The 17,869-nt window shown below is 47.2% G+C and overlaps 3 protein-coding genes across 3 annotated transcripts; 1 reads left to right on the forward strand and 2 right to left on the reverse strand.

Annotated features, from left to right (window-relative positions):
* Positions 1-516: 516 nt before the first annotated feature.
* Positions 517-2,210, reverse strand: LOC135815203 (mitochondrial carrier homolog 2-like). Its single transcript, XM_065328466.1, has one exon. It carries the CDS (start codon positions 2,027-2,029, stop codon positions 1,115-1,117), a length of 915 nt encoding a protein of 304 aa, XP_065184538.1. The 5' UTR covers positions 2,030-2,210; the 3' UTR covers positions 517-1,114.
* A 1,255-nt stretch (positions 2,211-3,465) lies between these two features.
* Positions 3,466-5,288, reverse strand: LOC135815204 (RNA-binding protein 34-like). The gene has a single exon (XM_065328467.1). It carries the CDS (start codon positions 5,082-5,084, stop codon positions 3,969-3,971), a length of 1,116 nt encoding a protein of 371 aa, XP_065184539.1. The 5' UTR covers positions 5,085-5,288; the 3' UTR covers positions 3,466-3,968.
* Positions 5,289-5,495: 207 nt separating this feature from the next.
* LOC135815205 (glucose-6-phosphate exchanger SLC37A2-like) lies at positions 5,496-17,664 on the forward strand. Its single transcript, XM_065328468.1, has 11 exons — positions 5,496-5,778; positions 9,469-9,561; positions 9,832-9,981; positions 10,522-10,647; positions 11,280-11,339; positions 11,887-11,956; positions 12,549-12,615; positions 13,883-13,973; positions 15,213-15,307; positions 15,905-16,140; positions 16,789-17,664. Exons 1-11 carry the CDS (start codon positions 5,623-5,625, stop codon positions 16,950-16,952), a joined length of 1,308 nt encoding a protein of 435 aa, XP_065184540.1. The 5' UTR covers positions 5,496-5,622; the 3' UTR covers positions 16,953-17,664.
* Positions 17,665-17,869: the final 205 nt, after the last annotated feature.

Consider the following 17,869-nt stretch of genomic DNA (forward strand, 5'->3'; position numbering starts at 1 on the left):
TCTCACGATTGCAAAAAAATCTTTAAAAATTGTTCCTGCCAAAAGCAAGAATATAATCTTTTTTTATGAATGGACTGTACATGCCAGTGCTTGTACAGTTGCGCTCACTGAAATCTGACCAAAAAGTGCAAAACCGGTGCCCAAGACCAGTTCCGTTTACATCACTGTATTCATACACGTGTACATCCTGCCGCATCCATACCACTTCCAGGGCGTCATGGGCTGTGCTAGTTGAATGCGCAACATGTGCACTCTGAGTCTGATTTCACCGAGCACAACTGCATGCAGTTTACAGGTCTACTTCACTGTACGCTGTTGTCCGTACTGCCTGTTCTGTGCGATCACATACAGACTGCACAGTATTACAATTTGAATCATGAACACAGTTCAACATGCACCTACGTACCAAAAACATTCTTGTTTTCACTTTTCAAGGCTTTTCAAGGGCCTTGGAGGACTTTTCAAAATTCAACGGCTTTCAAGGCCCCCGTGTGAATCATGTTCAAATCCACAAGCTGCAGAGTGCAGACCCATAATGCTCTGCAAAGCATAAACTTCAATTCTGACGCGTGCCTTAAAAATGACAGCACAGATCAATCATCAAGGGAAGAGGCAATTGCTTGAAGAAAAAAGAAAAGAAAAAAAGCGATCTCATCAGACTTTGCCCAAAAGCTACATGAAGGTGATGGTGACCTGCACCAATGAAAGAGAAGGCAAGGCGCTCCTACACTCCAGAAGCAAGAGAAGGCAAGGTGCTCCTACACCCCAGAAGCAAGAGAAACTAAGCACATGAAAACTACAGATATAGGCTCTTACCTGCACCAACTGCTCATCTCGTACGTTCCGAGAGTGTCCACAGTAAACCATCAAGGTGCATGTATTAAAAAGCAAAGTGGGGGTAGCATCACAGCCCGCCATTGAGGTGCACATGCCATTAGTGATAGCCGAGATGCTCTGCTGTACAAGTACATTATCCATATTAAAGCTCTTTTTTTCTCTTTTCGTACAGGACCACATTGAGTGATATTATGTAGAGTAGTCCATACGAAATCAACAACAGCCTCAAGACTACCATCGTAAGGATATGCCCGGTGTCCACCAGGCAGCCATGTGTTTACAGGCGAGTGGTATAAACACGCCTGCTCTTGTCGATGCGATTGAAGAGCGAGTTTCCACGCATGTTCCTGCCGCTGGAGTAGAGAGCCGTCAGGCATTTGTACCACCGGCCATTGCAATCAACCGGCACTGCCGAGGCAGCGGCCATCCTGCTACCGTCCACGATCATCAGTGTGGATGTCAGCTGGAACGGGTAGGTCGTGATTCTGACCAGGTAATTGACTAGCGTACGACCGTACAGCTCCAACTCCTCATGGTCGTCAACATGACCACCAGATTCGGCTATCTTCAGGATGGTACGGAACAGGGCTTCGTAAGCCACCATGCCCAGCAACTCTCCAATTACGCGTGGAACTATACCGGAGAAAAAGCCACCCACACCTTCGTCCTCGTAGATGGAGCGCACTGCTCCCATGAAGCTTGAGTAGGCGGATTCTCGACCTACAAAGTAGACAACCATGCGAATGTTGATGACGTGAAGGGGGTGACCAAGGACCATGACTACTGTGCGGATGGCCGCACTCCGAGCAACATCCTTGACCACGTCTACTGTGAATTCAGACGTGGATGCATTCGAATCTTTCTTTACGGTTGGTATTAGATCGTTCAAATACCGTGATGAGATTTGCTGCAAACCACCATTAACCACATAAGGCACCAGCCCTCTGTACAATCCCGCGTAGCCATCAGTACGACGAATATGTCCACTGTATGTGAGGCAGTTGGGCAAAAAGTAGGCGTTGCTTCCAAAACCAAACCACGTTTTCCCTACAGTCGATGGAAGAGGCTCGTGGCCCACCTGCACAAGAGTTCTCACAACATGGAACGGATACGCAACCGTGCTCAGGCACGTCTGAAATGCTACTTGCTGGATTGGGCCGCTCTCTTCCTTTTTCGCTTTGTCCTTCACCATCGTGAATCTTGGTGGGTAGGAAATGTATAACTTAGGATCTGTGTGCACTGTCACAGACTCAGTCCACTCTAGGGAAATTATCACCAAACTCAGAACCTCCAGTACACTTCGTCAAGCTGAGCTAGCTGGAAGAAAACAGGAGAGAATATCTATCTCATCTGCTGCTGCTGAGTTTTGAGGGGAAATATTTTGTTCAAATAATTTGAGCGTCCCTTTCAAAAGATTGCGTCATGCGATTTCCGGGCTGCGCGGCGCGTAGTGCGCGCAGTGCGGCCCTGCGCCACGCGCCAGCGGCGCCACGTCGTATCATGACGTGATGGGCAAGCAAGATGACGTGCCATAGATCTACGTTATAACATTATAACGTTAACGTTACAGCACAGCTAGCTGTTACATGTGACGTACATGTACACGTACACATGCGTATTCCGGACGGTGCATACCATACAACTTTACTTACAAGCAGGGAGTAGTACAATACTGTACTACTCCCTGCTTACAAGCAAGAGTAGATCCACTTATGAAGTTTATTATGTACTCTTGATACAAGACAGGGCCCAGGGGAGTAGATATAATAATTATGGTATTGTACTGCTCCCTGATACAAGACATATCGACAGGCTGACGCGCCATCGATCGCATCCTGCAGCTCAGAGAGTTCCGAGTCGTACCCAATACAAATTCAAACCAGGTTTGGGTATGACTCCCTGATGCAGCTCAGGCCTCTTATACAGTACATGTACCGTACTAGTATTTGTGCTTGTAAGGTAATTAGTTGATATCAAGACAAGAGTAGATCTACTACCAAGAGTCCATAATCCCCCATCAATGATCATGCCCTCTTGCGGATGATGGTCCATGCCAAAGGTCCGGACTACAGCCCAAGGCACACACCGGCTTGCCGCAAAGCAGGTGCTATACTTTGCAGTGTACCGCACTCTGGTACTCAGCCTGCAGTTCTACGGTATTTCGAGTTGCAACATCTTGGCTCGCAAAGAAGCGCAGCTTCTATTCAACTAATTGTGTGTCTGTGACACAGTGCGCTTTGAAAAATCGGCTACTATACGGGTCACGCTTTTATACGCGACATTACGGTACATGCACAGCAGCCGTGCAAATGCAGTTGAGCCAACGTGTACATACCAGCATAACACTGTAGTTGGAGAAATCCTAGCCTGTTTCGCTCCTCGGTGGCTGGCAGTACTAGTACTGTGCTCTTACTGGTTTCGGACGCAAGGATTTCAAGCACCGGCACATGAACAGGACATGCCCGGCACATGAACATATACATGCATGCACCAGTATGAGTGGGTGTACTTCAAGCACAGCCGGTGAATCGGCGCAGAACTGTAGTTCGGAACTGACACATATCGGCCGGATTCCTCTCCACTGACTGCCGAGCCACGTGTACCATACCACACAGAAAAGAGTCTGAGTCAATACCGAACGTGTAGCAGTGTCATTGCTATGAGATCCGTGTCACAGTACCCACTAGTCGTGATGAAGAACAACACAACAGATGCACGTCTACATGTAGATTATTGTAAGCAGTAGCATCAAGGCGCACTGCGCTGCATGGAAAAACTGTATGTGGAATGCGTACTGGCTGGAATGCTAGGCGTTAACGGTTATGTACCTGCATCTTGGACAGGCTTGAAATCATTGCTGAAACGTGACTTAACTCACTGCATGACATGTACACGCAGTAAGGTTCATATCAACAACATTACTACTATACTAGTAACAAGTACCCTAGAGCAGGCCAGCAAGTAGAGAATACACACCAGAGTAGCGTGGAAGAGGAGATGACATCACACTGCCTATGTACGTGCTGTCGTGTTTACAATGCACCGCACGCGAGTAGCACCCCACACACCAGGTCAATGATAGACAACAGAAACGGGATGCAATGCTCACTCTGGTTGACTCAGCTGTAGCATCAGGACTGCTTGGGCTTGACGCGAGACTTTGCGGCCGACCGCTTCTCAATGTTCTGCATTCGCTTCTCCTTCTTCATTTGCTTCACCTGCTGCGATTTCTTGTTTTGCTTCTTTTGTTTCGGCTTTCCACTACCTGCCGGACGTTGGAAGTTTTTGGCTTTCTTGTCTCCCTTCTTGGCATACTCACCGGCAAAGCTGCGCCGGGATTTGTCCTCGGGCTTGGCTTGTGTGCTGGTGAAGTTCTTTCTCGCCTTGAACACTCGAATTTGCCTGCCTTGGAACTCGGACTGGTGGCATTTGAGTGCAAGAAGGACACTGCTGGATTCCACAAATCTCACATAGCCAAAGCCTTTGCCCACGCCATTTGAGTCACGGATCAGACGGACGCTGACCACAGGAGCACAGTTCTCCTCGAAAAATGCTCGCACACTTTCTTCGTCTGCCTTTGGCGGCAAATGGCCAACAAACACACTGGACTTGTAGTCATGGCCAGAGCCGGAAGCAACGTCCACCCTGATGTGACGGCCTTCAATCACTCTGTTCTGGAGAGCCAGCGCCTTCTGCACGCCATCTTCCTCGCAGAAGACAACATAGCCATTTTTAACATTTCGCTCCGTGTCGTACTCTCGCTTCATTACAGCCACCTTGCGCGACTTTTCCGCACTGGAAATGGCAACAGAACGGAATCGGACTGACGAGATGAGGCCATACTCGCTGCAGAGACGCGATAGTTGTTTCTGGGAATACGTCACTGGTAAATTACTGATGAATAAAGTCCGCTGGTCACGTTCGGGATCAGAAGCCCTTTCCTTCTTCTTTCTGTTTCGCGCCCCAGGCTTTTTTCCAAGAGCACCTGATGCTGCTGCATCACCTGATACAGCATGACGATCGCTGGCAGAAACACTTCCAGTTCCCTTGGCAGCTTCGTCAGATACTGGAGGTGGCAATGGAGCCGAGGTCGACACTACCAAGCGGCCAGAAGGTCGTGATACGCCCTCGAACAACCCAGCGAAGGGGAGAACGCTGCTGGAAAGGTGTTTAGCCTTGCCGATTTTCTTTCCAATATCGCCTGGTTGATATTCAATATCTTTGGATTCTGCCTTCTTTGCGCTCATGATTGCAGCACCAGTAAATGGGATAGTAAAAGAGGTAATACTTATTATCTCCTCCTTCCAAACAGCAACATTAGTTATTTACATCAGTAGAACTGCCTCCATACAGCCAGAGTGCATGTGCGGGTATTTGTAAATACTTTCACGATGCAACATACAAACAGGAAACAAACAAAAAGCACCAACAGCTACATTTTTGTAGAACAGCGTGCATATGCAGCCATAATTATATGCATGCAAAAAGCTAAAGAAAAATTATTTCTGGCAAATCTATCTCGCGATCTCGTTCAGTTTGACGCCATATCCGAAACTATGGAAACGAAGACACTTGGCCGGCGATCGCGCGACGCAACGCCCCAGGAAAAACTTACTTCAAAAGCGCCAGGAGACGAAAAATATATTCCATAAATTTTCGGAGTGAGATCGATACCAGCATACAATGTAGTCGGACTCGGAGACCCGGACGATAAATGTTGGCCATGGACCATGGTGCTGGAAAGTAATGCTCAGTAGTTTGGAATAGTACTGAGATAGCGTGAGAATGGCTTCAGCAAATCCCAGCGAGACGAATCTGCACGCATCACCTTCTCATGCTGGATCAGCTAATGCGGACCAGTCTCGCTCGAAATGGGTTTGCCTGGCGCTGGCGTGGTTGTCCTATGCTGGCATCACTGCGCTGCGCAAGCCGCTAGGAGTGGTATGTACCATTTAAGCGTTGTCTTTGAATTGCTTTTGGAGCTGCACACACACACCACGCTGCGCACACCACTGCTGGACACTTGTAGTACTGGTGGAGCATACAGTCCAAATCAGCAATGTTTCATGTATTTTCCAGAACGCATAATACTTATTATAGTTTATTGCACACTCATGCCATGAATGGGGGCTGAAGTGTATCCGATATCCAGGGCTCCAGCTGAACCAGTGCAGTACGTGTGCGGTGTATAACGGCCCATCCACAATACGGCACTTTCTGCGACGCGACATGTGACTTCCGACACCTGCGACACACGATTCACTATCGTTTTGGTTTTGTGACATCTCTATGTAGTGTTCACATGTGCACCCAGAGTAGACAACTTTACTCTATTTTTGCACGTCGCACACCGCGAAAGTTGAACTTTGGTCAACTCCTGCGACAGTGGCCTTGCGACTCCTAGCGACAGGATGCGACAGGCATTTCCTTGTCGCAAGTGTCGCACGTCACATTGCAGAAAGTGATATCGTGAATGGGCCTTCATGCACCGAAGAATGTGCTGCCGAGTCTGGGAACAGCCAGGCTGCAAACTTAGTGCAACATCTGGGATAGGTAGTCACGAGTCGTCAATTGACGATAGTACATATCACGCCTGAAAGCCAACGTGCACACGGGGGTATCGTAGCAGCCAGGCGTGCTGGCCTGGGATTCCTTGAGCGCAGTATCAGTAGTATTACTGCATAGGCATGTACATGTAGCTGTGTTGAAAGGAATGAAAGCTTAGTATGGGCAGTGACTGCCAGTGATGGATATCCCAATATGATCCGCAAGCAAAATTCCTGATACAGTGGAACCACTTACAGAAATGCAGAACAGCACACGAAGCACAGAAGCCATATAATTTCGACTAGGCCTTTCGTAGCATTACTTTTCAAGTCGAATACAATGGTGGTTAACAAGGTAGCAAGCAAGTCCTTATAACCAGCACTTTGGCGGTCAGAGCATTGACAAAAATAGCACTTGAAAAATTGCGCTAGTGGCGCCAACTACATATTTGGCGGTCGGAGCATAGACCAAATAGCACTTTAAAAGATAGCTCTAGTGGCGCCAGCTACACATTGAGACAATGAATATTACCAGTATGAGACGACAGTGGGGACCACGGTACTACAGTGTCAAAACAGTGACAACTTTCGCACATGCAATGCCTAAGGCCACACGTTTTTATTTCTATGTTTCTCATCACCCGCGCGCGCATACGATTCAGGAGTCTGGAAGAAAAAAAACTGTGCTGCACTTTGGGGACCATGTACCAGCACATGTACACGTGCACCCTGGCCTGGCCTGCGCGACGCATGATGCGAGGTTGGCAGTTTTTGTTGCGCAATCTAGCTGCACATGCACAGAAGCTCCTAGCACTTACATGTAGGTCTACTACAGGTCTGCTCTCGATATAACAACTCTCACTTGTACATAAACCTCGCTAGTAACGCACGGTACGGCGCGGTCCCCGACGTGCGCACTCTCGATACAACGTAAATTCACGTGCACGGTACGATCAAGCGGTAGCTATAGCTAGGCAGTTTAGGCCAGTTTAGTCCTACATAACGTAAGCCCTCGGCATAACGCACCCTATATGCCGCGGTCCCCGACGTGCGCACTCTCGACACAACGTAGATTCACGTGCGCGGTACAGTCAAGCTGTAGCCGTAGCTAGCCAGTTTGGTCCTATTGTGCATACATGTATATTCTGCGGCATTGATGGTATCTGATGTCGATGGTGGTACAGTGTATATGTTTGCACGGTTAAACCCGCCCTGTAATACCCTTCATTTTGAAGTACATCTTGTATTTTACACTCGGTTTTCTACATAACGTAACTCTCGATATACTGTAAAGCCATTATTCTAACGAGGCGCATATATAACGATTTCCCGAAATTGACTGGTTTACGTGTACCGAAGGTAACGATTCTCACTCATTCTCAACGCTCAATAGGACCCTATATGTGTCGATTTCTGTATAACGATTTCTATTTTAACGACAGATTTCTCCTCGTTAACTCGTTAGAGTTAGCACTTCGTTGTATATATGGCTTTTACAGTAACATAATTTTTGCGTGGTCCCAGAGATTACGTTATATGGAGAGTAGACATGTAGTATAGTTGCTAATTGATGTTACTTTACACGGTGTAATGGTTGATTTTAGTAGGACGAAAGCTCTAGTAAACTTTTTTCGGTCATTTTTTATTTTTCCACCTCTCGCATACGATTTAGATTTCGGTGAAGAGAAACATAGAAATAACAGGGTGTGGCCTAATATGAAATTGGGGTTAGCACTAACGAACGTCAGACCGGAATGAGAGAGAGAGAGAGGTCAATGACGTCCGTCATATGTTTGCAATCGTCATTTTAGTCCAAATTTGTCAGGTCCTCTCTCTCTTCTCTCTCTCACTCTCTCTCTCTCTCTCTCTCTCTCTCTCCCTTCCTCCTTCTCTCTGTCTCTGTGTGTGTGTCTCTCTCTGTCTCTCTCTCTGTCTCTGTCTCTGTTTTCTCTCTCTCTGTCTCTCTCTCTCTCTCTCTCTCTCTCTCTCTCTCTCTCTCTCTCTCTCTCTCTCTCTCTCTCTCTCTCTCTCTCTCTCTCTCTCTCTCTCTCTCTCTCTCTCTCTCTCTCTGTCTCTCTCTCTCTCTCTCTCTCTCTCTCTCTCTCTCTCTCTCTCTCTCTCTCTCTCTCTCTCTCTCTCTCTCTCTCTCTCTCTCTGTCTCTCTGTCTCTCTCATTCTCACTCTGTCACACACACACACACACACACACACGCACGCACGCACGCACCCACCCACACACACACACACACACACACACACACACACACACACACACACACACAGATGGTGCAACTCCAGTGTAATGGGTCTGCGATGGCAGAACTTCATATTTTATTGATAACGTCACAAGCCCCTACACCTTATTTGCACACTGCACCATAGCTACAGGGTTCTTGTTGTACACAACCCTGCTTTAAGTACATCTCTCTGGTTGTCACTCTCAGTCTCACTGTTTGCCAGCGGCACCTATTGAACCATGTCACGTGATGTAAAACTCTGCCGTCGCAGCACTTGATAGAGAATGTACAGGCAGTTACACACTCTTGACGGTTATATACCCTTTTGGTTCCAGTCATAGCCGCTATCGAAATGCAACGAATTCATGCAAAAAGCTTGGCTGAAGTTTGTGTTATATCTGTTCGCTTACAGGGTTCGACTCTGTGAATGGGCAAATTGGGTACGGTACAAGGTGTGAACTTGCTTGGGGAGTATAATTATGCAACAATCAGCCACCAGCCACTGACTATGACGGCGGCTAGTACTGCAGCTTGCAGCCTATGGGCGTTTGTATCACTTTGCATGGTTGGCAGGACATGGGTTGCCATTGGTGAGCAAGGGCTAGTACCGAGCGTACATTACCCCCAAGAGTGTGCAACTCCACTATGGGTGCTGGTGCAGAAGAAAACTTGATGAAGGGAACCGCTTCGCCTACTTTGTCAATGTCCAACTGTCCTTCTGGCAGCACACCAGCCTGCCCTACCTGCACGACCAGTACATGTCTCTGTGCAACTTTTCAATAAGGCAATCGATATCAATTGGTCTGACTTAGCTGTGTGTTGGTGTGCTTTCCGATTCACTAATTCAGGGGAAGAAGCCTCTGTCCAAAGATCTCCATCTCGGGCGAACTGAGCTGGGCTTTCTGGACATGGCGTTTCTGATGCCGTATGCCATTGTTCAGGTACATGACTCTACTTCTAACTGTTGTAACTTGCTATTCAGTGCTTTCCTGCCTACTGAGACCTGGACGGATGTTCCTGGACAGCACCGGTTTCAAGTGTACAACCCAGCGCCTGCAGTGCACGGCTGCTCACTCATGCATTTTGAAAATTCCGAATATGTGTCAATGTACATGTGTGCCTGTGCTTGCTTGCCGCGCGGCTGCTTGTTGTCGTGTCGGTCTCAGAGTACAGTTTGGCCCGTCTGTTGCTTTGGTATATCCCCACTGTAGGTGACGGTTGGCAGCCAGGCGGATAAAGTAGCGGCGCACGTTGTGCTGTTCTTCGTTCTCTTCACCTCATCAACGTCTATGCTCTCCTTCGGCATGTGGAACAGCCTCTTGCCACTTGTTGTCCTTCTTTTCATCGCAGGTTCTGCACAGGTGAGGGGCAGTGTATAAATACCAAAAGCAATGAAACATTTCCACGGTTGCGTTCTTTCCCTGCACATCCAAACAGTTGACGCATGACAGCTCTCACGACTTGACGGTGGCATGCAGTGAATAGTTGTAGAATATCTTGCAGAGTGCATACTTAGAAGAGCTGTGATGGAATATTTAAAAAGCAGCTTAGCTTTGCCAGTGTCTTAAATCAGGAAGCATCAGCTGAAACTTTTAATAGTGTATTTCAAAATCATGAATGCATGGGCCTGCTCAAGAGTTTCATACGCACTTCTACAGCGTAGTGTGCGCTCGAACCGGGACGATTGTGCTCCTGAACTTGGAAAGAACTTGGTCAGTACAACATTATTTGCACTCTGCATAACACAGGCATCTAAAAATCCCCAAACACAATGGCTTATCAACTTGCACCCGCAGCTGTCTTTCAGAACCTTTCAGATATATCCTCTCGCTAACTGTTATAGATAAATTGTTATAGCTTCTTGATTTGCTGCACTGTCTGTTGCACCCTGCTTCACCCAGGCTTTTGGGTGGCCGGCATGTGTGAAGCTGGTCTCTGGCTGGTTCCCCAGCCGCAGCTCCAGCAATGTGTTCGGTGTGTTTGGAACGTGTATGTCTGTCGGCGGAATTGGAGGCACCATGCTTGCGGTATGTGCTGGGCTATGTTATTCAGTGCATGGGGCTTTCACTTTGACTGTAGCAGGCTAGGCTTGCATGCTCTCTCTCTCTCTGTGCACCTTTATGCACGTAAATCAGTCACTTTGCATTTGTATTTGTTGCAACATCCCGAAGCAAAGCAAGAACACAAGCCAGAGTGTGAAGAAAGTGGGTGTTGGCCAGCCATGGCGCTGAGAAGAGAAAGCCGATATTGATACTGGCGTGGAGCTAAGCAGGGGTTGCTAGAATGAAGAAAAAATAGTTAAAAATATCGAATATTTGAACTGAGGTGTACCGTACAGACAAAAATATGCATTTGAGTAATCCACAGGGCACCTGAGGCGAATGGTGGTGCAGCAAATAGTGTGGTGACCGCGGCATGTCCAACGCCCCTGCCATGTACACGTATACTGTTGCTTCTAGGAACCCTACCTATTAGCTAGTAGTAGGTGACAGCCTGCAGAAACTTATCTGAAGAGCTAAGTATAATGTAGTCCACTGTATCCTTGTGGACCTCTGGATGGTCGTTGTGCTTTGAGACGCATGATCCATGGGAATGCTCAATCCTCTGAGTCTCTTCCTCTCTCACTTTCGCTGTGATCTGGATGACTGTGTGTTTTTAGGTGTGGTTGCTGGCCCACTGGTCTTGGCGCTACTCCTTTCTACCACAATCCATCTTTGTGGTACGGTGAGGTATCCAACTACTGTTGTGTCGCGTATAAAAACATGACCCATATAGAAGCATGACCCGTGTAAAAGCATGACCCATATAGAAGCATGACTTGAATAGAAGCCGATTTTTCGAAGCGCGCCGTGACACAGAAGCACAATTTGAATAGAAGCAACCGTGCAAGTACATGTACTTGAACGTTACATGTGTGACAATATGCACTGTACAGTGTAGACTGAAGATGATGACATAGAAGCATGTTTTGAATAGAAGCGTATCTTGAATGGAAGCATAGTTTGAACCCCGGCTTATACGGCCGTAAGCACCTGCTTTTTATACGCGACATTACGGTATAGTTGTCAATGCACTGCGCAATCTTTTTTAAACCTCCAGTTGTGTACAAGAAACTGTCAGGACACTAAAATAGTAAAATGTATGGAAGATTTCTTTGCGATTTCGGGACAGTGTACTTGTGTGATCGTGCATCCATCTACGTGCGTAGAGTTGATAAGGTGCCTTTCTAATTGACTGTTTTCTGTGTTTCCTTACTCTTTGAGCAGCTGGTGCTCTCGTTTGTGGTGCTGCTTTTCCTGCCCGTTGCACCATCAAACCTGGACCCTTTGTCCCAAAGTAAGTACTCACTTTGTCATGAAATGCAAAAGGTCTCTACTGTCTCGTGTTGCTGTCGTCGTTGCTCTCCCATTACATATGGTGCATTGGTGTGTGCAGTTGATTTCCAACTGAGAGGCTGCGGGTTCCATTCCCGACGATTATAGTCACACAAGTCTTTCTCCTCTTTCTCAGTTCCTAGCTCTTCTTCCATTCTCCTGGGTGGTTACCAACAACCGTGTATGCCGGAGTATGTGGTGTGATGTGTGTGCGAGGAAAAAAAAGGGAAAACGACCAAAAAGAAGAGACTCACTGGCCAGAAAAAAACAGTTCAAATAGCTGTGTTGTGTAGACTACAAGTGTAGGCTGACTCGTGACGGTCAATTCTTCAGCCTTGCAAGCTGTTGAATGGTGCAATCCCAGCACAAGTTGCTACGGCTCCTTCTGTAGCATCGCCATCACCGCCTCCGACGATGGGCATCAAAAGGTCAAAAAGGTCTCCACGTCACATTACGCATGTTTTTTTTTTACTATCCAGCTGAGGGTTGTGGTAAGCATGTGCTCACTTTGCATTGATCCCAGGCACTCTGTGTTGTTGTTTTGCTACACTTAGGTGCACCATTGTCACCATCGGCCTCTACACCAAAGTCCGTGAACACTCTTCAGTTGCTTAGCATCGAGTAAGGCGCCGGAAGGGTCCTGCTGCTGGTGTTGGTACATGGTAAATGTATAGGTTACAGCTGCGCTGCTGTCCCGTGGATGCTCCAGGTCTAGTGAGGGACAAGCAGCATGCACCTTGCTTACACTTGTTTCCATAGTATCCTAAACTTCAACTGCAGTTCTGTTATTTTCAAAGAACATTTTTGGGAAAGTTTTCATACCAGTGGCCATTACTAATGATATACTGATTGCGCCGGTTAGCTAGTTACTGTAGATAATGACTCCTTATGGAACTTGTTTTGTTCTTCCCTTCCCTCCTCCCTCCCTCACACACACACACACACACACACACACACACACACACACACACACACACACACACACACACACACACACACACACACACACACACACACCTTTGGACCTTTGGAAAGCCCATCGCCAAAGGCGATGATAGCTATTAGGCGAGCCAGTAGTTCTTGTGTCGGGTTAAATCCACACACACACACACACACACACACACACACACACACACACACACACACACACACACACACACACACACACACACACACACACACACACACACACACACACACACACACACACACACACACACACACACACACACACACACACACACACACACACACACACACACACACACACACACACACACACACACACACACACACACACACACACACACACACACACACACACACACACACACACACACACACACACACACACATTTCCAAGATCAGCCCTGCAAACCTTATACGGCAATGGATGTGACGGATTCCTAGTGTGTTTGTATAGAGTTGCTGCTATTCATTCAGTGGCTGAGGTGGCAGGTGCTGTAGATGTACAGTACTTGAGTCGAAGGCACTGTCTGAAGAATAAAGAATATAAATACAGTGGTCCCTCTATAATCCGGCACCATTTGTGCCACGAAAATCTGCTGGATTAGGGAGGGTGCTGGATTAAGAAATCTGATTTACTGCTGCAATGTGCATGAAGAGGACATTTGGCTACTGAAAATTGTGCTGGTTTATCGAGGGTGCTGGATTATAAAGTGCCGGATTAGAGAGGGACGACTGTATAATTGTAGAGCCATGATTCTTGGTAATCCCGGGGAGGTTGTACTTGTACATCGCCTTGCAGTACGGTGCTCCTAATGAATATCCCACCAGTGCCGAGATGTATTTTGTTATTTGTGGGGCCCACTGACGTACATGTACACATTCCTATTCCTACCTCTGTGTACTTGTCGTTCACCTACAGATGCGTGAAAGAGCTGTGCCTGGCTAACTTCCTCATTAAACTAGTCCGCTATGCCTTCTTCATGTGGCTGCCGCTCTATCTGTCGGAGCAGGTTAGCTACTACTGTGTGGGAAAAGCTTATCGTGAAAGCAAAACATTTCGTTGGAAAGCAATTTGGGATACTATGTTTGGAATTGTAGTTCGTTCGGATGTGAAACGAGAAGTGGGACATCTTTCCTACTACAGTACAGTAGTGTACGCTTCTCATTGGCTGAATACTGTACAGGCAGAAAATTTCGTCGGTCAATAATTTCGCCCAACTCCAAAGAAAGGGAGTTCATCCGGTTGTACATTTCGTCCATGATCATAAGAGTGTATTGAATAGCTGGACAAATCGACATTAGTCCGGCATTTAATTTAGTCCAAAACCTCCTTGGACGAAAAAGACGAAATTAAACTCCAGGCGAATATTTCTGCTTGTACAGTATTTGAAATAAACGAGAAGCATTGTTCTTTCAAATGACGAACATCTGCGCTGCGTGTATTTTTGTGTTTTCTATTTATTGATTTTTGAATATTATGCTAGTGTCATGGTAATGACATGGAAGGTCGCGCTAAAAAGCGCTTGCGCAGTTTGAATCGGTCTCTTTTTTTGTCTTTGCATTGTGCATGCCGGTTTGGTTGCCAGCTAGACATTTAGCGTGCCCATGGTAACTGGCAAATTTAACAACATCAAACTCCGGACGAATAGGCTGTGCTGTGCGTGAACATCATCATTCCGCATGTATTTGACCTGAGGCCATGTGCTTGGGCAGTGTCTAAGGCCTGCATGCATGCAGCACCGTGCTGATTTCCGCCGGGCCACCATTCTTACAGTAGTGAAAATAGCCAGTCACCTGCGACGTAGGCAGCACTAGACTGTGAGTAAAGTTAAAAAAGTAAAGTTTGCACGTCCGCGTTACCACCGGCTATACAATTGCGTTGAGAAACACAACCAGCTTAGGAAGTTTCGCATGTGCCAGGCCACCACCATGCCTGTGATACCAGGGTGGCAGATGCAGCCTAACGGCGAGGGTGAGGTGGTAAGTCTCACAACCAATGCCCGACAAGGGGGCTAACCTCGTTAGCTGCATCCATGTTACCCTCACTCCGAGTAGTGAGTACCCAGTTGACCGTGGGTGTCGGCGCAGTTCACTGCATGTAAAGTGGTTCACGCATGCATCACCGCATTTGCTAGCACAGTACACGCAGACTGTGAGTGCAGTATGGTAATTGGCTAATAGGTATTCATACAGTCATTGGTGCCTCGTGTGCTTGTTGACCCTCGATCTGCTTTGATTGCTTGTTGCAGCTACACTTCACTGACTCCCATGCTGGACTGATGTCGACAACATTTGAGATTGGCGGTTTCATCGGTACTCTCTTCTCTGGGACAATTATTGAAAAGTGAGCTTGCCCGCTTAAGTTCACACTGTGCAGCATTATCATAGAAGCAGAATTTTGGATATCCTGCATAAATATAACACCCTGGCAGTCACTTTAGAATGCAAACTGATCTAGCCAGTAACTAGTATACGGCATGTTGAGCTTACTCCATGCTGAGTTATGGGCTTATGGCCATGTTGTTGTTGTTGTTGGAGCACTTTAGCACAGTCATGCAGCATATGTCTGCCTTTGCACAGCAGTGCTGCTCAGCACACTAATTCTATTGCATTTACAAAAACATTTAATTATATGTATAGTGTATACCCACCATGATGTGTGCTATGAGGTAGCGTTGACTGTCCAGGGGAGCTTCCATCGCCTCAGTATCTATCCGCTCGGGAGAGTGGCACCCGTGCTACTTGAACATGCCCTGCTCCACCAAGCCTGGTAACAGGATGCTGTGTACTGTAGACTACCGGTCTATCTGGCTCTGTGCTGTGCCACTTTCCCTGCTGGTTTACACTGGGGACGGGGGGATTAGAAAGTGGTGACTTATTGGTAATTCACGGTACAGTGAGTACACATGTGCATTATTCTGCTTGGTGTCATTGTCTACAGGCTCTACGGTGGTCGGCAGCTCTCCACAATGACTGGCCTCCTGTTGGTTGGTTGCGTGAGCATTGGTGCATTCATCGCAACCGCCAAGCAGGGCATGGTCATGAACTGTGCCATGCTGTCACTGGCGGGAGCAGCCAATGTGGCCACAGATCCCATCATCTCCGCTATGGTACCAATGTCGATTGCGGAGCTCGAAGGAACCAACATCAAAGCTGGCCTGGCGAGTGTCATTAATGGTAAGGTCCTGCATGGATTCTGATCGCTATCATGCTCTACTAAGGCCTGAACTGTTCTCTAGAGGGCGTTCGGAGCAATTTTTGATTGATCCGGCTTGGTCCGAAAGGCATAGTAGATCGGGGTCCGGGGGAGCTGCCCCTGGGAAGAGGTTTGGAAAAATCATCCCAAATCGTGCCACTTGAGGACATTTCCCACCCTGGCATACATGATAGGTATTTGTTTCAATCTGTACCTGAACCCTGATTCATCATCATCATTCTCACAGCATATCCATTGCATATGCGTATCCAGCCATGATGATTATTTGTTTACTTTAATACTTAGTATTCTAACGAGCTGCAAATATAACGATTTCCTAAAATTGACCAGTTTACGTGTTCCAACGGTAACGATTCTCACTCATTCTCAACGCTCACTAGCAACAGTATAAGTATCTATTTCTGTATAACGTTTTCTATTTTAACGACAGATTTCTCCTCGTCAACTCGTTAGAGTTAGCATTTCGTGTAAGGCTTTTACAGTATGTTGAATGCCACTGTAGTTAACGTGTATACCCTGACAGTCTTCAGTACGCAGTGCCGTACTTTCGTCACCTGGTACCGTTCTTGGACACGCTTGACATAATTTGTTGTTTGTGTTGTCTTTAGGCATGGGAAGTGTTGGCGTGATACTGGAGGGTCCACTGATCGGCAAGATTGCAGACCTCTACGGCTGGTCGGTGTGCCTGTATGTCCTGGTGAGCCTGCAAATACTCTCACTGGTGTTGGTGCGCTTGGCAGCCTCTCACCAGCGCAACAAGCCTCTCAGCTAGTTAATGATCTAGTAGCCACCGCAAGTGGCGTCACCGACACGTCCATCCGAGGACGGTTTCCACCAGCAACATGATAAGTTCTGGTTGGGTTTCAGCATTGCACAACATTCGAAACCCACCGACTCGGACAGCATACTCCCATAGTAAACCCACACGAACGTACTTGAGAGCCGCTTTTTATACTCCGCCTCTCCTACTGGGAGAGATGCCACATGCCCTTCTTGAATTTTGAAACATACCCAATCCTAACCCCTAACCCAATCCCTGGTGAGTCTACCAGTATACTTGTATGCCCTTCCAGTGAAAGGGACATTCAGTCCAATCTTTGTTTGTTTTTGTTTTTCAAGATACTGACCATAGGAGTCAGTCGTCTTATTTGCCACATGTACTCTTTAAAATAGTCTGTGATCTGGGGATAGGTTCCGATCACAATGAGCCGCCATATTTGAGCTCAACTGTTTCTGTTCAGTTTTCCAGACATTTTTTAGGAGGGATTCTTGCATATATTTTTTAAGCTTACCGTGATCAATTGCAATCAAGATTGATGTTGAAGGGTTTGATGTGTCACCCGTTGCTGTTACTGCCATAGCAGCCACAGCAGTGTCAACTACTAACGTTACAGCTGTGCCACATCAGAACTTGTTTAGGGACAATCTGAGCCCTGGCTTGCCGAGCGAGATCATCTAGACTACGCAAGATGAGATTATCTACATACGGCGTGATGCCTTCTCCGAGTGTGTGTGGCATACTACCTACACAAGGCTGCAATTGATGTGTAGACCCCCAACCAGGTTGTGACTAGTAGTTGGCAATTGAGTATTGTACTACTCAGTAGCCCAGTACATGAATCATGCTGCAAGCCGGAGGCTGCGCCACACGACTGCCCGGATCTGCGGAAATGGGGTCTTTCAACTCTG

The sequence above is a fragment of the Sycon ciliatum genome, chromosome 4 (assembly GCF_964019385.1).
Source record: "Sycon ciliatum chromosome 4, ocSycCili1.1, whole genome shotgun sequence".
Classification (NCBI taxonomy): domain Eukaryota; kingdom Metazoa; phylum Porifera; class Calcarea; order Leucosolenida; family Sycettidae; genus Sycon; species Sycon ciliatum.